At 40.4% G+C, this 26,031-nt stretch overlaps 1 protein-coding gene across 8 annotated transcripts in view; it reads right to left on the reverse strand.

Moving 5' to 3' along the window:
• prrc2c (proline-rich coiled-coil 2C) overlaps window positions 1-26,031 on the reverse strand; it is an 84,659-nt gene that overhangs the window by 23,160 nt on the left and 35,468 nt on the right. For 4 of the 8 annotated variants that reach the window (XM_060830145.1, XM_060830146.1, XM_060830140.1 and 1 more), the window contains exons 13-23: window positions 23,931-24,103; window positions 20,565-20,856; window positions 19,761-19,971; window positions 17,004-19,226; window positions 16,737-16,754; window positions 13,193-13,398; window positions 9,808-9,962; window positions 8,859-9,264; window positions 7,785-7,870; window positions 5,340-5,576; window positions 729-980 (exon numbers count right to left, since the gene is read on the reverse strand). In XM_060830145.1, the coding sequence (XP_060686128.1) occupies window positions 729-980; window positions 5,340-5,576; window positions 7,785-7,870; window positions 8,859-9,264; window positions 9,808-9,962; window positions 13,193-13,398; window positions 16,737-16,754; window positions 17,004-19,226; window positions 19,761-19,971; window positions 20,565-20,856; window positions 23,931-24,103 (4,259 nt within the window). The remainder of the gene's footprint in view (window positions 1-728; window positions 981-5,339; window positions 5,577-7,784; window positions 7,871-8,858; window positions 9,265-9,807; window positions 9,963-13,192; window positions 13,399-16,736; window positions 16,755-17,003; window positions 19,227-19,760; window positions 19,972-20,564; window positions 20,857-23,930; window positions 24,104-26,031) is intronic. The other 4 variants (XM_060830147.1, XM_060830142.1, XM_060830144.1 and 1 more) reach the window with 3 other exon arrangements.

Here is a 26,031-nt window from a genome sequence, read left to right on the forward strand (position 1 = left end):
AGAGCTGGAGGGGGATTTACATAGAAACCTATAAAAACTGCAATAGAATTAGACAAGGTAAATAGTAGAAAGATTATCCTGATGACCGAGGAACCCAGAATCAAGGATCATATCAAAGTATAAAGGAGTAGGCCATTTAGGACGGAGTTGAAGAGAAATTTCTTTACCAAGAGAGTGGAGAGCCTGTGGAATTCTCTGCCACAGAAAGCTGATGAGGTCACAACATTGAATGCTTTCAGGTGAGCTAGATATAGTTCTTGGGGCTAAAAACCTTCAAGTGTATGGAGTTGGATGATTAGACATGATCATATTGGATGTCAGAACAGGTTCGCAGGCCTCAGTTGCCTGCCTTAGCTCCCATTTTCTGCGATTCCTAAAGCAAATTACCTACGCCACTCCATAAGCATCTTGGGTCGAGATCGGTTAATTCAGCAGAGCCCAGACATCATACCTGTCATTTTACAGATGGCAACCATTAATCTGACACGTACCACGTCTATACATTTCTTTATATCTGAACTAGCTATGATTCTACATATTAGTGGATAATTATTAAAAGAAAATGGTCATTTAAAAATGTTAGCAACAGACAACCAGATGGCGTCTATAAAGCCAAATCCATTACTTAGGTTTGGCTGCCAAATGAAATGAAAAGGTATGCTTGGAGTTGGATAACATTAAGGCAGGTTATTAATGATCAAATTTAATTAGCCACTTTGCATAACTACCTTTGAATTTTCTTCAAATTCTGGTGGTGGAACAGAGATCATAGTCTTTGCCTCCGTGCTCAGATCAGTTACCACTTTTGGTTCCGGTGTTACTGCAGGCTCTGGGCTCCCAATATTACCAACCGGAGGCTCGTCTTTTCCTTCAACTTCTGTCTGCTGTACGTCCTTGACTTTCCTGTTTTTCATTGAGCGTTCCTTACCAATGGGGCCAGGTTTGTGTTCTTTGTTCTCCACTGGGTTCAAATCCGGAATCTAAAAATAAGTTTGAACCATAAGCGATGACATAAGAAGCTCCAAATATAATGTAACAAGTCACCCAGAAAATGACGTGCTGTAAATGCAGCTTCAGTGACCAACACGAATGACTTTCTGTCAAGTTTAACATCGGTTAACATTAAAGCCTGGATACTGTTTTTTGGCCATTGCCATCTACTGGATACGTTGATTTTTGTGCACAGTTTAATAAGTTGGGAAAAAGTAATTTTCAGCAGATTTATCTCAAGATTTGCATCACATTTTGGCTACAAACCAAACTGACTGTACAAACTTTAATTATTGGCCCAGAATTTGCTGAAATGGGTCACACTAATACACTTAATATTTTACGCCAATCTTCAACTCAAAAGTACCACTGCAAACAGTTGGTTGAAAGTGATCATAGGGCATTGGTCAACAATTGGATAAATCATGGACAAGAGTGAATTAATGTCAAATGAGGCACAGCAAAACAAATAAAAGTCTGATAAAGGACACAGTCGTAATATGAAAAACGTTTTTACGTATCTAAGAACCATTCACTATTTGTGAATGAAACACTAGTTTCAATTATTCCCTTTCTGTGCCAAAGCAGTTAGGTAACCTGGCAACAACAGGAGTGCCTGCATTAAAAAGGTGCTAGTGTTAAGTGGCAACCGTAACATTCTATGGTGTGTTAAGCAAACGATTAGTGCACAAACATATCCCTGAAACTTGTCAAAATGTTGATGGTGACCTCTTTTGAGAGGGATGGTGGAGTGATATAAATCATTCCACAAAATAGTGTACATCTTCCTGACAAATTGGACAATTTACACACCAATTACAGACAGACAGTCTGTAAATTACACACAGTCCGCCTCAAGTTCAGAAGGGAAAGGGGTAGAGGAGCAGAGCATTAGTCATTGGGGACTGCATAGATAGGAGGTTCTGTGAGAATGAGACATACTCACAGCTGACGTGTTGCCCCCAGGTGCCAGGGTTCATGATGTCTTGGATCGTGTTTTTGGGATCCTTGAGGGGAAGGGGAGCAGCCCCAAGTTGTGCTCCACGTGGGCACTAATGACATAGGTAGGAAAAGGGATGGGGATTTAAGGCAGAAATTCAGGGAACTAGGGTAGAAGCTTATAGCTAGAACAAACAGTTGTTATCTCTGGTTTGTTACCTGTGTCATGTGATAAAAAGACAAGGAATAGGGAAAAAGAGGACTTGAACACTTGGCTACAGGGATGGTGCAGGAAGGGAGGGTTTTGGATACCTGGATAATTGGGGCTTATTCTGGGATAGATGGGACCTCTACAAACAGGATGGTTTACACTTGAACCAGAGGGGTACCAAAATCCTGGATGGGGGGGAATTTGCTAATGCTCTTCGGGAGGGTTTAAACAAATTCAGCAGGGGGATGGGAACCTGATTGTAGTCTCAGTGTCCAGGAGGTTGAGAGTAGCGAGGTCAGAAATAAGGTTTCAAGGTTGCAAGAATGCACTGGCAAGCAGGAAAGTGGTTTGAAATAGGATTATGTCAACACCAAGAGCATCTGGAATGAGGTGGGTGAACTTGCATGATGGATTGGTACCTAGGACTTCGAGGTTGTGGCTATTTTGGAGACACGGGTAGAGTGGAGACAGGAATGGTTGTTGCAGGTTCTGACATTTAGATGTTTCAGTAAGAACAGAGAAGATGGTAAAAGAGGGGTGGGTGTGGCGTTATTAGTCAAAGACAGTATTACAGTGGCAAAAAGAAAGTTTGAAGTCTTGTCTCCTGAGGTAGTATGGGCTGAGGTTAGAAACAGGTACGGAGAGGTCACCCTGTTAGGAGTTTTCTATATAACTCCGAATAGTTCCAGAGATATAGAGGAAAGGATAGCAAAAATGATTCTGGGTAGGAGCGAGTGTAACAGGGTAGTTGTTATGGGGGACTTTAACATTCCAAATATTGACTGGAAATACTATAGTTCAAGTACTTTAGATAGGTCAGTTTTTGTCCAATATGTGCAGGAGGGCTTCCTGACAGTATGCAGACAGACCAATAAGGGGTTGGATTGGATTTAGTACTGGGTAATAAACCTGGCCAGATGTTAGATTTGGAGATAGGTGAGCACTTTGCTGATAGTGACCACAATTCGCTTATGTTTACTTTACCGATGGAAAGGGATAGGTATATACTGCACAGCAAGAATTATAGCTGGGAGAAAGGCAATTAATGCGAATAGGCAAGATTTATGATGTATAGGATGGGAAGGAAACTGTAGGGGATGGGCATAGTTGAAATGTGGAACTTATTCAAGGAATAGCTACTGCATGTCCTTGATAATTATATGCCTGTCAGACAGGGAGGAAGTGATTAAATGAGGGTGTAGCGGTTTACTAAACAAGTTGGATCTCTTGTCAAGAGGAAGAAAGCAGCTTACGTTAGGATGAGATGTGAAGGCTCAGTGTGCTTGAGAGTTAGAAGTTAGCCAGGAAAGACTAAAGAGAGCGCTAAGACGACCCAGGAGGGAACATGAGAAGTCTGTGGCACATAGGATCAAGGAAACCCTAAAGCTTTCTATAGTTATATCAGGAATAAAAGAATGACTAGAGCAAGATTAGGGCCAATCAAGGACAGTAGTGGGAAATGGTGTGTGGAGTCTGAGGAGATAGGAGAAGCGCTTAGTGAATATTTTCCGTCAGTATTCACACTGGGGAAAAAAAATGTTGTTGAGATCCAGGCGACAGGACGAGACAGAATTGAAGTTAATGAGGTGGTGGTGTTAGCAATTCTGGAAAGTGTGAAAATAGGTCCCCTGGGCCAGATGGGATTTCTCCCAAGATTCTCTGGGAAACCAGGGAGGAGATTGCTGAGCCTTTGGCTTTGATCTTTATGTTATCACTGTCTACAGGAATCGTGCCACAAAACTGGTGGATAGCAAATGCTGTCCCCCTTGTTCAGGAAAGGGAATAGAGACAATGCTGAGAATTACAGACCAGTGGGACGTACTTTGGTTGTGGGTAAAATGTTACAAAAGGTTCTGAGAGATAAAATTTATCATCTAGAAAGGAATAAGTTGGTTGGGGATAGTCAACAGAGTTTGGTGAAAGGTAGGTCGTGCCTCACAAATCTTATTGAGTTCTTTGAGAAGGTGACCAAACAGGTGGATGAGGGTAAAGTGGTTGATGATGTGTATATGGATTTCAGTAAGGCATTTGATAAGGATCCCCATGGTAGGCTATTCCACAAAACATGGAGACATGGGATTGAGAGTGAGTTAGGGTTTGGATCAGAAATTGGTTAGTTGAAAGAAGACAGAGAGGGTGGTCGTTGATGGGAAATGCTCATCCTGGATTTCAGTTTCTAGTGGTGTACTGCAAGAATCTGTTTTGGGGCCACTGCTGTTTGTCATTTTTTTTTAAGTGACCTGAATGAGGGAGTAGAAGAATGGGTTATTAAATTTGTGGATGACACTAAAGTTGGTGGGGTTGTAGATAGTGCCGATTGTTGCAAATTAGAAGGACAGAGATAAGCTGCAGAGCTGGGCTGAGATGTGGCAAACGGAGTTTAATGCAGAAAAGTGTAAGGTGATTCACTTTTGAAAGAGCAACAGGAATACAATGTACTGGGCTAATAGTAAGATTGTTGGTAGTGTAGATGATCAGAGAGATCTAGTTGTCCATGTACATAGATCCCTGAAAGTTGCCACCCAGATCGATAGGGTTGTTAAGAAGGCATATGGTGTGTTAGCTTTTATTGGTAGAGGGATTGGGTTTCGGAGCCATGAGGTCATGCTGCAGCTGTACAAAACTCTGGTGCGGCCACACTTGGGAGTATTGCGGATAGTTCTAGTCACCCATTATAGAAGGTGGTGGTTTGGAAAGGGTTCAGAGGAGATTTACCAGCATGTTGCCTGGTATGGACAGAAGGGCTTAAGAGAAAGGCTGAGGGACTTAAGGCGGTTTTCATTAGAGAGAAGGTTGAGAGGTGACTTAATTGAGGCACAAGAAAATCAGCGGGTTAGATATGATGGACAGTGAGAGCCTTTTTTCTCAGATGGTGATGGCTAACACGAGGGGACATAGCTTTAAATTGTGGGGGGATAGTTATAGGACAGATGTCAGAGGCAGTTTCTTTACTCAGTAGTAGGGTCATGAAGCGCTCTACCTGCAACAGTAGTAGACTTGCCAACTTTAAGGGCATTTAAATGGTCACTGGATAAACATTAGGATGAAAATGGAATTGTGTAGGTTAGACAGGTTTCAGATTGTTGCACCAACCTGTGAAACCATTGAGAGAAGGGTCTGTACCGCGCTGTATGTTCTACAGGATATATATATTAATTCACTACAATTTTCCCATCAAATTACAGCAAAGGTGGTTTACCTTTTGTGCTTTGATAGGACCTGCCCGAGGCTGTTTCTGTCTCTGTTCTTTTGGCTCTGGCAACTTATTTTCAGCAGCTTTTTCCTCTGAGGTCACTTCACACTCTGTTGCAGCTGTCGCAGTAGTGGTGATGGGAGTAGCTGTTATAGTGGTGCTGGTAGTAGTGCTACTTTTTGCTGCCAACTGATCAGAATCAATACCAAGCTCACTTCCACTCTCCTGACTGGAACCTGTTCCCTACAAGGAAGAGAATGGAGAATACAGTTGATGCAGTTATATTAAATGACTGTATTAATTAGTAATCCCAATTGACTTTCTAAGTCAGTGATGAATATGAACACTTGATTAAGCTGCAGTTATTCCAATGCTGCAAATTTAGATAAGGCAAGATCTTAAAAAGAATGAATATTAACTGAAATAAGAAATTAAAATAAGTCTAACAAAAGACAGGTAATTGGTTTATTTTCTCTCACCAAGAAAATCTGGGAAGAAATAATAGAGTAAAAATGAATCATGAAAACCCTTGGCTTTGCTAACTAACCACCTCTGGCTGACTGCAAACAAATACAACCGAGAAAACATATTTTGAAACATCTCTTTTGAAATACAAAATGTTTTGACAATGTTCCTAGGATGTTTGCACATGTTTAAGTAGAATCAAGAAAAGATAGTCATCTACGTAAGCAAGAATACTTACCTTTGAATTTGAAATTTTTCAAATCAGATGTAGAGAGTGGTATTCATGAAAATTAGTAATGATTTAATTTGGAAACTTTTCGCTCATCAAAGCAGCATTATGATTTCAATGCCAGAGAACAGAATATGCTTCAACTTTTTATGTAAAGTTCCAAGAGTAGAGTAGGGCTGCGTAATATGCCTTAAATAGTCTCAATGTGTTATTGCAGAGATAAGTGCATTTTGAAGTGAGGTATTCAGCATACAAATCAGCAAGATACCAGCACTGACCCTTGACTTCAACCAGGGTGGTATAATTGTTCTTTGGGCTTGTGGCTAAGGCAGATGAAATAGGAGAACATCCACTGGGTATCCCCCTTTCCTGCATTTTCCCTTCTGAAAAGAACACGCTCATATATGGGCACAAAGTCAGGCTTGTTAGCAATACACTGCTGACTCAAGCTCAAACAACCATAATTGGACGTTTGGTTCAAATTATTCTGCTCAGTGTACAGAATAAGTCACCATCAGAACATCTCAGTTCATTTGTTACAACTCATAGAAGCCCTGCAGTGTGGAAGCAGGCAACTTGGCCCAACAAGTCCACAGTGATCTTCTTAAGAGCAGCCCACCCAGACCTACACTCTCTACCCTATCCCTGTTATCCTAATTTTCCACATAACCTGCATATCCTTGGACACAAGGAGTAATGTAGCACTGCCAATCCACATTGCCTGCATATCTTTGGACTATGGGCAGAAATCGAAGCACTCAGAAAACAAACGCAAACTGGGGAAGAATGTGCAAACGCATGCACAGAGTCACCAGAGGGTGGAATCAAACCTGGGTCCCTAGTGCTGTGAGGCAGTGGTGCTGAGCACTGAGCCACCGGTGCTTATTACAAAGATAAAGAACATGCTATAACACTTCAGTGGAAGAATGTGCTTGACCTAAACAGACCAATCTACTGTATCCAACTTTCTTAACACATCTTTTCTGGGCCTTTCTGCCCCAGCACATTCTATGCTGCAAACATTCATATTGGATAGATGACATCCTGCTTAATTCTTGCCTATTCATTTGGAAATTAATCAAAAATCTGCCAATGAAATTGCTGAGGCGCAGCAATCACTGTAGCTGTAAGTTGCTGAATAGTTTATTCGTAGTTCATGAAAAGTATTGCACTTCAACTATGTTCATCCCATTATTTGCACATGCAAAAATATACAATGCGCTTAAAACCTATTTGAAGTAACTTTATTTATGTGGGAAGGCATTTGGAAATAAAATAGCAAAAGCTACCACAACAAAATCATCAGATTCTAGAGAATTCATTTCTTTGGCCTTCTGCACTGTGAAGCTCAAGGAATAGTATCTTTCAATTATGCATCTTACTACCCTCCACTCTCAATGGGTTTAACAATTAGTTATAACCAGATAATAACATTATACATCTGATTTACATCTCCTCTATCTCATCATTTAAACCCTATAACAGACCTTCTCTTTTGTCCTTTTTTCTACATAACTCTTAAAATCATTACATCGCTAACATTTTCCAGTTTTGACAAAATACCACTGACCAGAAACATTAATTAATATGCTCATTTCAGACATTGCCTGACCAGCATTGCCAGTATTATTGTGGCAAAAATGAGGTATACTCGTTCAGAAATAATGTACATCAACTTGTCAGAGTTAGGACTGCTGAAGCAGCACACGATAAATTTTTAAAATCCAACACATTACTATGCAAATAATTACACTTGCCTCAGGTGTTGGCGAAGATCCAAATGAGGCCAAGGGCTTATTCCATGCACTGACAGGTGGAGGCTGTGGAGGACTAATCGGTCCCACTAGAAGAAAAACAAAAAATGAGAAAAGGCATTTTCAGAACTTTTCTTCATTTGGAAATGCAAGACAGATTTGCAATTGGCTTTGCCTCAAGCTGCAGTACCCTTCCCAAGCAACCAGCTCCACCCAAGAATTTATTCCACTTGTAGCAGTCAAATAGTAGAAAATCCTTGGCACACAAACACTAACTCGAAGAAGTGCACCAGAGCCTTCGGAAATCAAGAAATTTTAGTATTTACAGAAACTAACTTTAACTTTTGAACTAATTTCCAGTATTAACCACAACTGAGAGAAACTTTTAACATTTTCATCCAAGTAATGGCTTTAAAAAAATTTGTACAAGATCTGATAACAGTTGAGCACAGAACAAAGTCTTGAAAGTGTATAGTGAACTTTTTTTTAAGCTAGCAATCATATGGGATAACAAAATGCAGCAAGTATACAGATGTTTAAAAAAACAATGATAAATTTGGCAATACAAAAACTGACACAGATAATGTGGCAGCAGCTGTGGCTCAGAGATCAGTTGACAACTTGGTGGGCAGATCCACACCTTAGAAACAGTGAGGATATAGAATGATATCAAGATAATCCCTTAGCAGAGTGGATATGAACTTACCCACTGTAAGCTCAAGTAAATTGGGATGAATTATATCCATTGCTTAGTAAGCCATTAATGAAAGGTATAACATTTAAGAGCAAACAAAGCAAAATGGGCAAGGTTAAGACAAATTATCTTAAAAATGCTTTGCCAGAGCACAGCATTTTCTAACAAAACCAAAGGTGGAAGCAAAACCCTCAAGTACATTTTAAAATGAAAAATGGACAAATATTACAAATTAAAAAGAATATGGAGAACAGGCAAGAGAATAAGATTATACCAACAGCTCTTTGAAATAACTAACACAAATGGTACATACAAAACATATACATAAAACAGGAAGGAAGCAAGATAACGAACAGTTTAAAGAAAACCTAATTCATACTAACATTTTGTGGTGACTTCCGCAATGACAGTGGATGAATTCATCTTGTTGTCCCACAGCTCTGCTTCCAATGTGTCATGCATTTGTGGAGGAGTCACTGCTTTATTCTCTGCATTATTTCCTGATGCACAGTTCCCACCCTGCACCTTGGACTGTTCTTGAACTGTAATGGCAGTCTCAGTTGGAGATGCTGTCGGAGCAGGAACTTCAATTACTGCTGGATCTGGAGCTGGAACTGCAGCTGAAGTCAGAGTACCAGCCTGTTGTTGAGATTGAACTTGTGATGGGACTGAAGTTGGTGTCTGCACTTGAGCCTGTTGGGCTGCCTGTTGCTGCTTCTTTGCAAATCGCGGAGGCAGTTTAGAATTCTGGCCTCTCCCCTTCTCATTCACATTCTTTTTGTTCCAATTCTGTATGAACAACCAAATGATTATAAAAATCTCTTCAACTGCACAGTGCACAAATTCTTAAAACATCAGAATGTAGCACAGAGAACTTCAATTCACAGATCTAAATCTCAAAACAAAATTTAAAAAAATAAATCATGGCAAAAGCCAATTCATCAGATCAATGTTTCAGAATTTATATTTGAGCATAGACAATTTTTGATTTAATATTCTATACATGACATGGTAGTACTTAAGTTCCTATTACATGCTAAATAATGCATTATGGAACACGTGGGGGGGGGGGAACTATGGCATTATATTACTTAATACTGAGCTTGGAACTGTAAATTAAGTGTATTACAACACTACAATGGTTATACCAATTTTAGTTTCCATTCGATTTCATTCTGATTCAGAAACATCACAACTATACCCTGCAAAATCCAGCAAACCAGTCTACAGAAATTTTAATATTATTGCATCAGGGCAAGGCATTAGTTACTTCTGAATACAATTTATAAAGACCTCTAAACATTGATACAAGGTTGAATATTTGTCAGTCACCTGTACAACTTGCTCTTCTTTCTTTCTACGTTCCTCATCTTGGAGACGTTTCTGTTGTTTCTTTGACACAACTTCAGTAAATCCGTCATCGGTTGTGCTGCACTGAGAATCTTCAACTGTTGTCACCTCTGGGTGATCATCGATGATCACCACACCTACAATGACACACTGAATTGTCAAACATAAACCACCTTGATTTCCAACATTATAGAACGTAAATGTGAAACAATGATAGCTCCACAAAACAAAAGGGCAAGAATTTGTCATGCAACAGGAGAACAAAATATTTTACATAGAAAAATCAGGGAGGTTCACTTGCACCGAAAACTGAAAGAAGAGAATCCAAATTGTGCTATAAAGCAGTTAAACTAAAGACAGGAAGAGTGAGTAACCTCACAGACATCTATACCATTCTAAACCAGTCATAGCATGGAATAGTTACTGTGGCAACTTACAGAACATAGAACAGCACAGCACACAACAGGCCCTTCAGCCCACGGTGTTGTGCCGACCATTGATCCTCCTGTAAGGTAAACCTAATGTACGAACCCTCAAATTTCTGTGACCATATGCATGTCCAGGAGTCTCTTAAATATCCCCAATCAGCTCGCTTCCACAACTGCTGCTGGCAATGCATTCCATGTTCTCAGATCTCTCTGCGTAAAAAGCCCGCCTCTGACATCCCCTCTATACTTTCCGCCAAACAGCTTAAAACTATGACCCCTCGTGTTAACAATTTCTGCCCTGGGAAAAAGTCTCTGGCTATCAACTCTATCTATGCCTCTCATTATCTTGTATACTTCAATTTGGTCCCCTCTCTTCCTTTTTTCTAATGAAAAAATCCGAGCTCAGTCAACTTCTCTTCGTAAGATAAGCCCTCCAGTCCAGGCAGCATCCTGGTAAAACACCTCTGAACCCTCTACAAAGCATCCACATCTTTCCTATAATAGGGCAACCGGAACTGGACACAGTATTCCAAGTGCGATCTAACCAAAGTTTTATAGAGCTGCAACAAGATTTCACGGTTCTTAAACTCAATCCCCCTGTTAATGAAAGCCAAAACACCACATGCTTTCTTAACAACCCTGTCCACTTGGGTGGCAATTTTAAGGAATCGATGTGCCTGCACACCAAGATCCCACTGTTCCTCCACACTGCCAAGAATCCTGTCTTTAATCCTGTACTGAAAATGTGTTGCTGGTTAAAGCACAGCAGGTTAGGCAGCATCCAAGGAACAGGAAATTCGACGTTTCGGGCCAGAGCCCTTCATCAGGAATTGTCCTGAGCTGGGGTAGGGCTGATTGCAGGGAATGTAGGTAGTGACGCATGGCTGCAAGGGTGGAGCGGAGGATCCGGAGGGAGGTCTGTTGCTGGAGGTTTCGGATTTGTTGTAGGTACAGGTTGTCCTGGTTGGGTCCAAATTTTGTTGGTTGGAATGTAGTCCGGAGTCCGTGTGGGATCAGTCGGTTCCGTAGGCAGGTGCTGAGGAAGGAGATGTGGCTGTGGTAACGAGTCTGTTTGAGAACGTGGCTGAAGAGCTTCTGTGCAGAGGAGATGACCTGGGGAGTGCAGTGAGAGAGAGACTCACTGAAATCCTTGTAGAGGGAGGAAGAGAGCTTCTTCAAGGAAGGCATCCTTTCAAGAGGATTCGCAGTAGGTTAATCCTGTACTCAACTTTCAAGTTCGACCTTCCAAAATGCATCACTTCGCATTTATCCAGGTTGAACTCCATCTGCCACCTCTCAGCCCATCTCTGCTTCCTGTCAATGTCACGCTGCAGCCCACAACAGTCCTCTATACTGTCAATGACATCTCCAACCTTTGTGTCGCCTGCAAACTTGCTAACCCATCCTTCAATCTCCTCATCCAAGTCATTAATAAAAATTGCAGAGTAGACGCCCAAGAACAGAGCCCTGTGGAACACCACTCACCACTGACTTCCAGGCAGAATGCTTTCCTTCCACTGCCACTCGCGGTCTTCTGTCAATCAGCCAATTCTGTATCCAGACAGCTCAATTTCCCTGTACCCCATTCCTCCTGACCTTCTGAATGAGCCTACCATGGGGAATCTTATCAAATGCATTTCTGAAGTCCATATACACCACATCCACTGCTCGACCCTCATCAACTTGTCTAGCAATATCCTCAAAGAACTCAATACGATTTGAGAGGCATGACCTGCCCCTCACAAAGCAGAGCTGACTGCATTTAATCAAGCCATGCTCTTCCAGATGGTCATAAATCCTATCCCTCAGAATCCTTTCCATCACCTTGCAGACGACAGACGTGAGACTGACTGGAATGTAATTGCCGGGGATTTCCCGATTTCCTTTCTTGAAGAGAGGAATTACGTTTGCTTCCCTCCAGTCCTCAGGTATGATTCCGGTAGAGAGCGAGGACGCAAAGATCTTTGCAAGCGGCGAAGCAATCACATTTCTTGCTTCCCAAAGCAGCCAAGGACAAATCTGGTCTGGCCCTGGCGACTTGTCAATCTTAATGTATGTCAAAATTTTCGGCACATCAGCTTCCTCAATCTCTGTCCGTTCCAGCATGCTTAGCTGCTCCCCAATGGTTTCGTTCACTACAAGGTCCTTTTCTTTAGTAAAGACAGAAGCAAAAAACTCATTTAGGGCTTCCCCTACCTCCTCAGACTCTATACACAAGTTCCCTATGCTATTCCCTACTCTTTCTTTGATCATTCTCTTATTCCTCACGTGTAAAATGCCTTTAGATTCTCCCTAATCCTCCCTGCCAAGCCTTTTTCGTGCCCCATCCTGGCTCTCCTCAGACTATTTTTGAGCTCCTTCCTCGCCTGCCTGTAATCCTTTAGAGCTGAGCAAGACCCTTGCTTCCTCCACCTTACGTAAGCTGCCTTCTTTCTTTTGATGAGATGCTCCTCCGCTCTCGTCATCCAAGGTTCCTTTATCTTACCCCTTCTTGCCTGTCTAAGAGGAACGCTTTATGCATCACTCGCAACAACTGTTCCTTAAACACAGTCTCCACATGTCTACAGTGTTTTTTCCATGGAGCAATTATGGATAGGTTACTCCCCAGTGGAAAAATCACTTGTCTTAAATTGATATTTTTCCCTCATGCTAAAAATTCAGCAATCTGATAAAGCATAAACCCACAGCCCGCTCACATGAACGGATCTCTAACATGCCTTCCCACTTTGGGTACTTCATAGCAATCATCTCGAAAGTAGGACACAAGATAACTCATTACATCTGGAAGCTGATAAGTTGATTAATAAGCCCACTGCGATGAAAATTAGATGAAATTTCAAAATTTAAGAGGTTAATCATAAATAAGTTTTTAATTCAAAACTGAATTACACTTCAATTGTTGAGGCATGATCTAGAGTAATGCCAATGTTAATACTCACTAGCATAGTTATTCAGATCAAACTGCGACAGAGCATCAGGCTTCTCTTTTGGTTTCTTTGTTGATTTGGATTCTTCTCGTTTCTTGCCAGTTGCGTCTTTTGTAGACCTTGGAGCTGAGCCAGTGTTACTACATTCCCCTGGATGATGAGCCATGTTACTGCTGGTGGGATCAATACCAATCATTGCTGTTCTCTCTTCAAAAGGCCTACATTGCACAAACCATAAACAAACAAGAAACTAACCACCATCCCCTAAAGACATACAGTGCATTACATGCCCAATCAGGTAATACAATGGGGAAATAGGTCATGCTGAAAAAAACACCAGGTATAAAAACAACTCTACATTGCAATTATCTGAAGGTGAAGATGCACCCATTAATTCTTAAGCTTTTGCAACTATCCCAGAAGTTCTAACTGTTCAAAGTTAAGCCCTTATGACATTGCTTTATAAATGTCCCATTTTTGATTTGACATAAACTACATTTGAACATAAATCCTTTTGCTCATCTTTTGTACGTCCTCCCTCTCCCTTCTTGACACCATCCATTATCTTGTTTTCAATTACCTAGACTTCATACCAAAATATCTACTAATACCCACTGCCTTCTCAAAATGCATCTCTTGTAGTTATCCTTTCCAACAGTTCTTTCTATGACTAACTTTCTAAAATAAAAAGTGTCTGTTGCGTTTCTTCAACCCAGCATACATAGAATAGTACAGCCCAGGATCAGGCCTTTTGGCCCAATATATCTATGCTGACCATAATACTAATCTAAACAAAATCCCATCTGCCTGCACTTGGTCCATAGCCCTCTATTCTTGGCCTGTTCATATATCAGTCTATATGCCTGTTAAACATTGCTATCATATCTGCTTTTACCACCTCCCCTTGCAGCATGTTCCAGGCATCAATAACCCTGTGTTTAAAAAAAAAACTGCTGCACACCTCCTTTACATTTTTCCCTCACCCTGGGAAAGAGACTAACTATCCACGCCCCTCATGATTTTGTATACTTCTATCACATTGCCCCTCAGCCTCTCACGCTCGAGTGAAAAAAATCCAAGCTTGTCCAACCTCTCAGTGTAAATAATACTCCAATCCAGGAAACACCTTGGTAAATTTTTTCTCCACCCTTTTCAAAGCCTCCAAATCATTCCTGTAGTGCAGCAACCAGAAACTGCACACAATACTTGAAATATCACCTGAAAGTCTTATACAGTTGAAGGATGACCTGTCAATCTTTAGATTCAATATCTTGAGATCAATTAGGGCAAACATGTCATATGCCTTCTTAACCACCTTATTCACGTGCATTGCCACGTCCAGTGAGCTATGGACTTACACACCCCAAGATCCCTCTGTATATCAATGGCCATAAGTGTCCTGCCATTTGCTTTTCTCCTGCATTTGACTTCCCAAAATGCATCACCTTACTTGTCCGGATTAAACTCCATTGGCCCATTTCTCCACCCAATTTACCCTGATCTATATCCTGCTGCATCCTTTGATATGCTTGCTCACTTCGACAACTCCACCAACATTTTGCATTGTATTATCTGCAAACTTACTAACTAGACCAATATTTACACCATATTACATAGACACAAGCATTTATATTACAAACAGGTCTCAGCACTGACCTTTGCAGGTTAGAGACCTCCAGTCAGAAAAACACTCCTCACAACTAGCCTCTGTCTTCCAAGCCAATTTCATATCCAACTTGCCAACTCACCATGGATTCCATCTGGTTTGATCTTCCAGACCAGCCATGGCAAATGTTTTAGTAAAATCCATGTAGACAGCATCCAATGCCTTACCTTCAAATTATCTTCGTTACTTCCCAAAAAATAAATCAAGTTTGAGACAAGACCTCCCCTGCATAAAGTGATGTGATTATTCCTAATAAGTGTATTCTCTTCAAAAATGTGAGTAAATCCGGTCTCTAAAAATCTTCTAATAATTTCCATACTGGTGATGTATGGCTCAGCGGCCTATAATTTCCTGTACTATCCTCAAAGGTAAACAGTGGCTATTCTCCAGTTTTCTGGGATCTTGCCTGTAGCAAAAAAGGCTACAAAGATCTGTGTCAAGGCCTCAGCAATCTCCTTACTTTTCTTCAGTCTTATTCTTTTTCATAGCTACCTTAAAAATTACAAAATTATGATCACCATTCCCAAAATGCTCCCCCACTGAAACCTCACTCTCCTGTACAAGGCCTAATGCAGCCATTCCCTAGGTGGACTATCTACATATTGTTTCAAGAATCCCTCCTGAATGCAACTAACAAATTCTGTCCCATCTCAGCCCCTCAACCTTTTTGTGAACTTGGGGTTAAGCAGAACACTCAGATGTCAGCACTAATCATCCCCACAAGTTAGATTCACAGCAATTTCAGTACTCTACCGAAACAGTGCACCCCAACATTTAATGCTCAGTTTTCATTTGGCACACGACCCAAGTTTTACAAGTGCAGTCGACTTCCATGTTGTTATCAGGGGAAAAACAAAGGCAAACATGGGCAAAGGCAAAAGATGGGCAAGAGTCACCTACAGGCAATAATCAAAACCCAATTAAGGTTCTTTCTAGGAAAATTGCTCCTAGTGGCCACCTCAATCGTGTATTTACAAACATGATATCCAAAATTGATTATCAAGTTTCCCACATCCAAAAAAGTGGGTAAAATTCTTCACAAAATGTAACAAATGCCACACAAAGAAAACATTAAAGTTGCAGTGGTCATAATATAAACTGGAAGTACAACTGTGACAATATTGCTCCTACATGAAGGGAAGCATTTACCGGATGAACATACTGAATGTTATTTAATGCGTACTTTTTATTAAAAGTGAAATTTTGAGCTCAAGGGTACATCTGTTGATGAAGAGGAACACTTTCTACATTTGGTCAAGATATCAGTAACAAAAGACTTTTATTTGATATACTAAGCAGAGAAAAGTTCTTTCTATCGCACTCTGACATGCCTTTAATACAAATTCACAAACATTCCACTTCAGCTCAACGAACACTACCTCAGGCAATCTCTCTATTGAAATACGCTTTGCAACCACACACTACTGGTTCCCCTGGCCATGCTCCCATTTTTGATGCCCATAAGCTTAAGCTCAATGAAATGTCTGTTTGCTTTATCCTGATACTGAGTCATGGACACCCATCAGATTTTTGCTTGGCCAGTTTTTTTTGATAATGCCTAAAACGTTACCGATGTTTCAGGGTCTGTGCAACACGGCAGCTTTCGATGCCAATACACTTTAACTGGGTAATAAATACATATATCTGCTTCACAGAGAGCTAACACAGTTTGCAATACTCTATTATTTGTGGAATTAAACCAGGGAAGAATAGCATTTGGACAGAGAATTTGGGTGATACACAAGTCAACTCATGTAGCATATGCAATTCTAGAAACCGAAAGAAATTAAAGGCACATGATAAAAATGAGCACCTCAGTAAGAATGGGGAGAAATGGTGGATAGTCTCTGTGTACCAATATTATGACAAAAAAAGTCGCACAATACTTACTGTTCTAACTTTGATAAGCTAAAAAGGAAGAAACAAAAATCAGCCTGTTACCAACTTTCACTAGTTGAAACATCAACAATATTTTTGTTAGACAGGAAGTTAATTTAGGCAGGTTACTGTTAATCAGTAAGTATCTTAAAATACACTGGTAGTTAGGTTTCAAGTGAAATGTTAATTGTGTCAAGTTTCAGAAGTCACTTAAAATCATGTTTTGATAAACAAATGGCTTGAATAAATTGTCCAAAAGTTAGAGTTTTTTTTACCTACCCCCTTCTACCAGGCTTTGACGACATTCCACTGCGCCTTTCATTTTTGCTCCCAGAGTAGTTTCTGTTCGGTTTGTTTGCTCCACTATTGCTTCTACGATTCTGCCGGTCGGTGCACGGACGTTGGCTGGAAAAACTTCTCTTTGCAGCATCCCGCTTGGGAAGGAGATTATTTTCTCCAGACTTGGTTGTAGCCTGCAAGTTGACATCCATCACTTTCTTTTCATCTCTTTCACGCCTCTCATTGAAGTCACTGCTTTCAGAAGCAGTCTCCCATTCTTCATTAGCCTGATCTGAAGAGTTCTGATTAGATAAATCTGGTGACTTGCTCCCAGCCACATCCAAGGAATGTGTGTGCTCCTGCACAGTACTGCTGGAGGTTGCATTTGTCACAACAGTTGTGGTGGTTTCATTTACTTTAGCTGCAGCTTCTCGCTCTTTCAAACGCCTGAATCTCGGTGGTTTGTCTTGTCTTGGTGGGCGTGTAGGTCTTTGCTTACGAAGACGTTCTCTGCTATGGTCAAATTTACGGTCCGGTTTAACATGTCTTCTCTCAAAAGGAGGAGTTTCAAAATGATCGACCTTTTTCACATCATCATCTCTTCTGGAATTCTCTAACTTTGGAGGCCATATTGAATTAGAAGGCCCTGGCTTCCTCAATGGTGCAGATCTTGAGCCACCACGGCCTCCAGCACCTCTATTGCCTCCTCTAAACATTCCTCCCCTTCCACGCCTTGAAGGTTCCCCTCTTGGAAGAAAACCAGGTTTTGGCTTTGAGTCATCCTCTCTTAAAGGGGGCTTTTCTGATGATCTATTGTCAACCTTAAAGTTACTTTCAGATTTAAAGGACTTTTGAATTGGTTTACTCTCTGGCCGACCTTCTTTCTTCAGACGTTTCCCTTTACTTGGATTTTCTTTGTCAGAAATTGTATCGCTTGCACTTTCATGAGCTTCAGTATCAGAATCTGTTTCAGAGCCATGTTGTCTGCGACGTTTAGGAACCTCTTCGAAGTCAGAGCTTTCACTGCGTGTTTCACTTTCTTCTCTTTGCCGAAATGAAGGAGCACTCGTCACGTGTTCTAACCTTGGCCTTGGCTCCCTGTAACGAGGATACTCTCTGCTGCGACCTCTTCCCCCACGACCACGGCCGTTATAAGATCCTCTAAAGCTGCGGCCTCGAGAATAAAATTCTCCACGGCCTCTTCCCCTGTAACCTTGGTCAGGAATCCAGTCACGTTGCTCCCTAACCTCTTTGCGATAATTACGTGGGGGCAAACCAGAATCTCGCCTGATAGGAAACCGGTTATCAATACGCTGCCTTTCGGAGAGATGATTCTTAACATGTGGCTTCTCGTGCTTCTCATCCTTTGGTACTGGAACCGAAGTAGCTTGATTGCTTACAGTTTTACTAACTGGCGGAACAGGAGGAAGTGTCTCACTTTTATCTATTAATGGTTTTATGTCCTGACATGCCTTTTTAACAACTGGCACAGAACTCTCTGGAAGAGACTTTTCAGGTTCCGCTTTGCTGCTGCTCTTATTAATTGCCTGAGAAGGTTCTCTCTTTTCAGTTTTTGGAGCTTTATTACCTTTGATTGGAATGGAATGACGATCTTCTTTTTCCTTTCTTTGTTCACGTTCTTCTTTCATGTCTCTTAGTACAGGCTTTTTAATTGGGCCACAACGTCGCACTGGTCTTATGTAACCTTCATCTCTCCTAGAAGCTGGTCTAGGACCCCAACGTGTGTCATGCCTGGATTCCCTTCTAAACTGCTTTTCATTCTTTACTCCATCAAATGCTTTACTTTCTTTTTTTGATTTTTCTTCTGGTTTGTCTTGCTGATCTTTTGATTCATTCGTTCGGTTTTGTATTTTGACTGCCACTGGGAGAGAATCACTCTTCTCGACTTCCAACTTCAATGAGTGATTTGACCCATGAGATAAACTTCTCTTTAAGACTGTTCGAGGTTCTGCTTGTGGTACAGGTTCTTCCTGTGCACCCCGGGCCACAGCCAAATCCACAGGTTCCAGCTTTACAGTATCAGCCACTTTGTCAGACTGAACAGGTTGAATATCTTCCAATGATTTGTTTGCAAACTTCCCCTTTTCTTCATCAGTCTTGTCCCTAAAGAGTTCTTGATTCAGTAAATTCAAGTGTGGAGACAGTTGTCTTTTCTCTGTGGAATAAGGTGTCTTTCTCTCTTGTTCCACCGTCATCTCAGGCCTAAAGATATAATAAAATGATTGAAGTTGCATGGGGTTTAGAAATGCCAAAATGTCTGAACTGCAGAACATATTCATGTAACCCACTGTTAAATCAACAATTATATTTGTGTCACTGAGAGGCATTACTGCTATTTCTTAATCAGCACCAGCTTGAGTTCCATACAAAGACTTCCTGCTACATCATACATGTTGGGCGTGTCATCCCCATCTCAGCACAAAAGCCTGAACAGCATTGGCAAGCTATCTCACTATGACAGGATGTAATGCCTGAATCCTTCTTACCTTCATCCAGAATCCAAAAATTATTTAACACATGATAGTGAATAATTACAAGCAGATAACCAGATGGATTTTTACCTCTCCCACCCCACATATCCTAGCCAAAGAGCACTAGATCAAATTATAACCAGATTGATGAAAAGGATGATAAGATTAGAAAATTCACTCAGACCAAAAATTAATTCATATTTGTAAAATCAGTGGTTTTTGAAACAAGTAAAACCTTTATGGCAAATCATAGCACGAAACTTACCTGGGATCTTTGGATTCTTCCATTACAATTGGAGGGGTAGTAGCTTGCTGTGGCTCTGTATGAGGATAAGATTCTGAGCTCCACACTAGTCGAGGTTCAGTGGACTGAATGGTATGATCTCTAGCTGGCCGTGACAGATGGTCAAATGATTCAGACCCTGAACCGGAACTGTCCATCTGGTCTCTTCTCATTAATTTTGGTGCCATCATACCTGCCAGACACAATATAGAAAGGAAGTGTTAAATGTGTATCGGCTGACTGTTAGAATCCTAAGAATTAGAATACAGATTTTATTCAACAAAAGATTCATATTAGAATCTGAAAAGCATCAAGATAATCATAGGAAAACTAACTAACGGAAAATGTGATGTTGAAGTGCTGATGCACAACTGTGCTGATGCTTAAAGCAATAGCGATCCTCAGCTCTGAAAAAAAACTATTCTCTTGAAAAAGTAAGTTTGTGAATGATTAATTCTCAGTTTTATGCAATTTTTTTCTGTTACTGGCCTTAATTAAAAAAGAAAAAAAAACCTGAAATGGCTAAAAGTTAGTTCCATTTCCCCTATCTAAGCTGCTTTTGCTGAGAGCTGGAACAATGGATAAACGACCTCTTTTTGTGCTGTAAACATCCCAATTCTCTTTGGTTAGTATTAAGCGATTAGAAGTGAACACCTAAAATAATAGCTGTGCATTTGTTAAGATTAACATTCAACTCCAAAGATACTCTTGCTGAGCTTCACCTCAGAGCACTTGGAGAAAACAAAAAAGTGACACAAAAAAAACTGCTACCTATAAATTACTAACCAGGGTGTATTTGTGTCATGTCCATTGATGGCCTTCCAGACATCATTCGTGGATCCATGTACGACTGCATCATAATCCAACGTGGATCAAATCCCATAGAAGCTAAATGTTGGTGATGAGGTGGGGCTAATGGAGTCTGGTACAAGGGCCTGTGCTGTGGAGGTGGCACAGGAGCTCCAGAAGGCTGAGGCTGAGCTTGAGATTGGAGTTGGGCTGGAGTTTGAGACTGTGTTTGTTGCTGATGAACACCTGATGGTTGCTGTTGCCATTGTTGTTGCTTCATCATCTGTTCCTAAAAAAGAAGCAAACTTAATTAAGACACTTTAATGCAACTACGGTTATAATATGTTAATAGTAATTTAGTTGCAACAGACACTTATAAAAATACATATTGACCTCATGTTGTGTAATACCAGCACTTCCACGTTATTTTCATTTTGGTGGTGCTATTAAAATTTAAGGGCAGGCGAGAATTTGCCATTTCATAAAATTAGGTATCCTTATTAGTCAACTTGAAATGCTTACTTCAAACTTGCCTATTTCAAGGTGTACAATTTTATGACTCAGACAGGCATAAAATAGTTACCGAAGCATAAACAAACATATAGAAAGGAGGGGCAAATTACTGCAGATGCTGGCATCTTTACTGAGAACGAAAAATGCTGGGGATTACAAAATGTCAGGCAGCATTCATAGAAAGGAAGCAAGCTAACGCTGAGTCCAGATGACTCTTTATCACAGCCAAAGTGAAGTGTGGAGGGGGCAGCATTTATGCTGGGTTGGGGTGGAGGTCAGGGCTATCTTCAGATTACAATCATCTGAATGTGAGAATTCTAAGAAGAATCTAAGATTGTTTGCTGTATCACAACTCCATAACACTGGACTCCTTTGGCTGTGGGCATGATCTTAACCTCCACAATGAGCTGATGAAGCAACGGCGCTATAAAAGCTAGTGCTTCCAAATAAACCTGTTGCATTATCACCTGGTGTTGATTTTTAACTTTATCCACCCCAGTCTAACACCAGCACCACCAAGTCATGAATGTGAGAATGGCAGAACAATGGTGTATCTAATTGTCAGGCTGGAGTAGGGGGAAAAGGAGACGACATGGTGACAGTGACAGAGAATGTAACAAACAAAGCTAAAAGGAATGAGTTACAACTGCAGGATTCAAAGTCAAACTGAGACTTACTTGTCAGACATCATTTCCACTTCTGGATCACAATGGCAACAGAGTAACTAATGCATGACACTAGTAAGCCCTTGATTTAACAACGTTAAAAAAAATTAAAACAATGTTGCCTGCTGTGTGATCCACCTTTTTACTACTTCAGCAATCTTTTAATCCATCAGACTTTATGATGATGATAAAGGCTCTTCATTCCATTACATCTGCGATACTATTCAATGAGATCACTGTTGATTTTGTGAACAACTCCACTTTCCTGCCTTTTCTCCAGAATCCTTACCTGATTAAAAAAGACCATCTCAGCCTTGCCTCTCCAGTAAAGAATTCCCCCGATTTAATACTCAGGTAGTTTTGCCTGCCTAGAGATTATGCCCTCTGGTCCTAAACTGTCCCACAAGCAGAAACAAATGTTCAGCATCTGCCCTGTCAAACCTCCAAAGACTATCACGTTTCATGTTCTTCTAAACACCAATAAGTACAGACTCAATCTACTCAATCTCTCCTCAAAGGAAAAATCCTTTAATACCAAAGGTCAATCAAGTGAAGCCACTCTGGACTGCCTCTAATGCCTTTCCCTAGGTAGAGGGACCAAAACTATTCACAGTGATCTAGGCATTGCCTCACTAGTTTTTGTATAGTTTCAAAAGACTTCTCGATTTCAAACTCCATTCCCTTAGAAATAAATTGTCAACATCCCATTTGCCTTCCCTATTACTTGCTGAACTTCTACTCTTATTTGTGATTCATGGATGAGTACCCCCAAATCCATCTGTCTCAGAGCATTCTTTCTTGATTGACTGAAATAATATTCCTTCCCTCTATTCTTTCTGCCAAAGTGCACATTGTCACCTTTCCCCAAATTATATTCCAGCTGCTAAGTTTCTATCCACTAACTTAACCTGTCTGTATCCCACTGTAAACTCTGTCATTCTCATCACTTGCTTCCATGAACTTTTGTATCATCCACAAACAGAGACAATACATTCACTTTCCTCTCCAGGTCGCTCATACATATTGGAACTAAATGTGGCCACAGCAATGACCTGATGGCATTGCACTCCACTGGTTATGGGTCATCTTGAAAGCGCCCCTCTTATTCTCATTTTGCCTTCTGTTAGCCAATCCTCTATACATGCTTACGCCATGGGCTCTAAGTAGCCTCATTTGGGGTACCTTAAACACCTGAAAATCCAAACATATTACACCTATGGGTTTCTTTTTCTCTCTCCAGGTTCTCACCTCCAGGAAAGGATTCCAACAAATTTGTCAGGCATGATTTCACTTTCATGCAGCCTGCTGACCTTACGTGTGCATTTCTAAATGCCCTGCCAATGCATCCTTTATATCATGGACACTAACATTTTCACAGACTTTAGCTAACTAGCATATTTCCTTGACTCCTTCAATTTTTGAATAAAGGTAATACTCTGTTATAGTTGCCTTATCCTACAGGACTTTTCTAGGACCTAAACTTTCTTGGAAGATTACAGTGCATCCCCTTTCATAGTGACTATATATTTTTACTGTTAGCTTGTCATTTGTTCCTTGACTTTTTCATAATTTTAGAATGGTATTAGTGTGCTCAGCTATGAAAAATGAAAATTTTATTCAACTTCATTGCCATTTCCTGGCTCCCCATTACTATTTCCTAAGCCTCAAGGTTCACTTTGCCCTCTCTTTTCATTTTTATATATTTAAGTAAGTTCTGTCTATTTATATCTTATTTGCTAGCTCATCCTGAAAGTTAACTTTTCACTAAAGTTTTGGTCATCTTTTATTGGTTTAAAACTCTCAAAACGGAATTGGTAAGCCAGAGAATTTTCTTTCAATTTGATACAATCCTCAATTTCACTATTATCCGTGGTTACTTCTTTCCATGCTTGTTCATCAACAGGCTGATCTGCTAAACTCTTTGTCAGTCCACTTCATCCGTTCTGCCTTTTAATCCTTTATAATTACCCTTAATTTAAGCTTAGCACAGATGCTAACAACTCTTGTTTCTCTCTCACTGAATTCTAAATTTTACCATGCCATAGTCACGGTTTCCCCTGGGATCTTCTACACTCAAATCATGAGTTAAATCAACATTTTACTAGATCTAGAAGAGCTTGACCCTAGTTGGATCAGAGTTGACCCACAACATATTTTTCTCCCAAAATGCCAATTCACTTCTTACCTGTTGACGTTGGAATCGAGGTGGTAATGACTTCTGAAACTGCTTTGAATAACCTGTGGGAACAGCAGGTCGTGTTTGGGACCCCAAATCACCATCAGTATCATTTGATGTTGGAATAATCTCCTTCTCATGTAAAGCACTGTCCAGTTGATCAATAGGTGGAGAAATATCATCTGCCAACATAGCAATGCAATGTTGATGTTTAGTTTGTGCAATGTAGGATCAATACTAGGCCTCAATATGAAAACTAACCATATTCACGTGGACAGACAAGTTCAGAATATTAACTTAGACTAGAAAAAAATAAAACTTGACCCAGTGGATGGCGATTAGAACACCACACTCTGTTCCGGGAGGCTGCAGAAAAGCAAGCAATTAGATGCCTTCCCAATTTCGAATACATAGTAATCTTATATAATAGAATGTCAAGAGAAGATAAAACCCTCCATAGAAAGTGAACAGAATTATTGTGGTGCTTAAATTAAATTCTGAAGTGCCTAATTACAAAAGGTGTTGGCACTACTAAATATTGTACCACGGAGTTAACTCAGCTCTGATCCAACAATCACTTGAACGTGTAATATTTTTAAGACTGAATCATGCAAAGCACCTCAGAAATATTATCAAACAAATAGTGACACCAAATCAGACAGATATTAGAACTTAAAAAAGGAGACCTCTACGTTTAAATTAGTTTTATCTCCCTCATTAGGGAAAACATCCATGCAGCATCCACCGCATCAAGTTTATACTTCAGTAAGATCATCTCTCATTCTTTCAAACTCTAACAGATAAAGGTTTAACCTACTCAAATCTTTGTTCATATGCTCAGGAAATGAGTCAAGCAAACCTTCTGTGAACTGCTCTAAAGCAATTATGCTTTGAAATAAGGAGGATAAAGCTGCAGTATTCAGTAGTGCCTTGTACAAGTATAAAAAAAACCTCTTCTGATTTATTTCCTTTGCAATAAATTCGCATCAATTTCTGCACCTGCATAAAGAGGCCTTTCTGTACTTCAGAGTTCTGTGATCTCTGAAAGAGTATAATGCTTTCTATTTTAAAAAAAGAATGAACCAAATGTCTAATTAAAAAGCTAGATTTTAACAAATGTCTTATAAAAAAAGATAGGTAAGGAGGCAGAGGTGTTTAGCAAGGGAATTAGGGATGAGGCAGCTGAAAGCATTGTGGAGCAACAATGCTGAGGATTTAAAATGAGGGTGAGCAAGAGGCCCAAAACTGGCAAGAAATGACAATGATTCATTATTATGCAAGTGAAGAATAGAAGTCCAGAAATTAACTCCAACAAACCTAGAAAATGAACAGAAGAGATAAAATAAAGCATCATGTAGCATGATTGCACAAAAACATACAATAAATAAGCTAAACTTTCCAGTTAGAGGATTTCTAGTCAGAAAGTATGTTAACAAGCATTGACTCATATATTGGGATAGAGTACAATCCAGACCTATACTCAATACGTTTTCAAGCAGGAGCGAAGCAAACCTGAAGCTTTTAATGCACCATGACCATCATTCTTGGATGGCCAATGCACATTTTCACACCATCCTACATATAAACAGATGACTAAATAAAGCCCAATGTAGATGGGTGCATGAGTAAGAAACAAAACATAGAGAAGATATGATGATTAAATTCCAGTTACATTTTTATGTAATAGTGATTTGATTAGATTAGATTAGATAACTTACAGTGTGGAAACAGGCCCTTCGGCCTAATAAGTCCACACCGACTCGCCGAAGCGTAACCCACCCAGACCGATTCTCCACATTTACCCCTTCACCTAATGCTACGGGCAATTTAGCATGGCCAATTCACCTAACCTGCACATTTTTGGATTGTGGGAGGAAACCGGTGCACCCGGAGGAAACCCATGCAGACACGGGGAGAATGTGTAAACTCCACACAGAGAGTCACCTGAGGCGGGAATTGAACCCGGGTCTCTGGCGATGCGAGGTAGCAGTGCTAACCACTGTGCCACCGTGATACTTAATGGCATCTCAAAAGAACCTAAAATATGCCAGATTATGAGATTTCTCTTCACAAATCCATAAACCGTCACAGTCTCTTCAATACACAATAC

The sequence above is a fragment of the Hemiscyllium ocellatum genome, chromosome 9 (assembly GCF_020745735.1).
Source record: "Hemiscyllium ocellatum isolate sHemOce1 chromosome 9, sHemOce1.pat.X.cur, whole genome shotgun sequence".
Lineage (NCBI taxonomy): Eukaryota > Metazoa > Chordata > Chondrichthyes > Orectolobiformes > Hemiscylliidae > Hemiscyllium > Hemiscyllium ocellatum.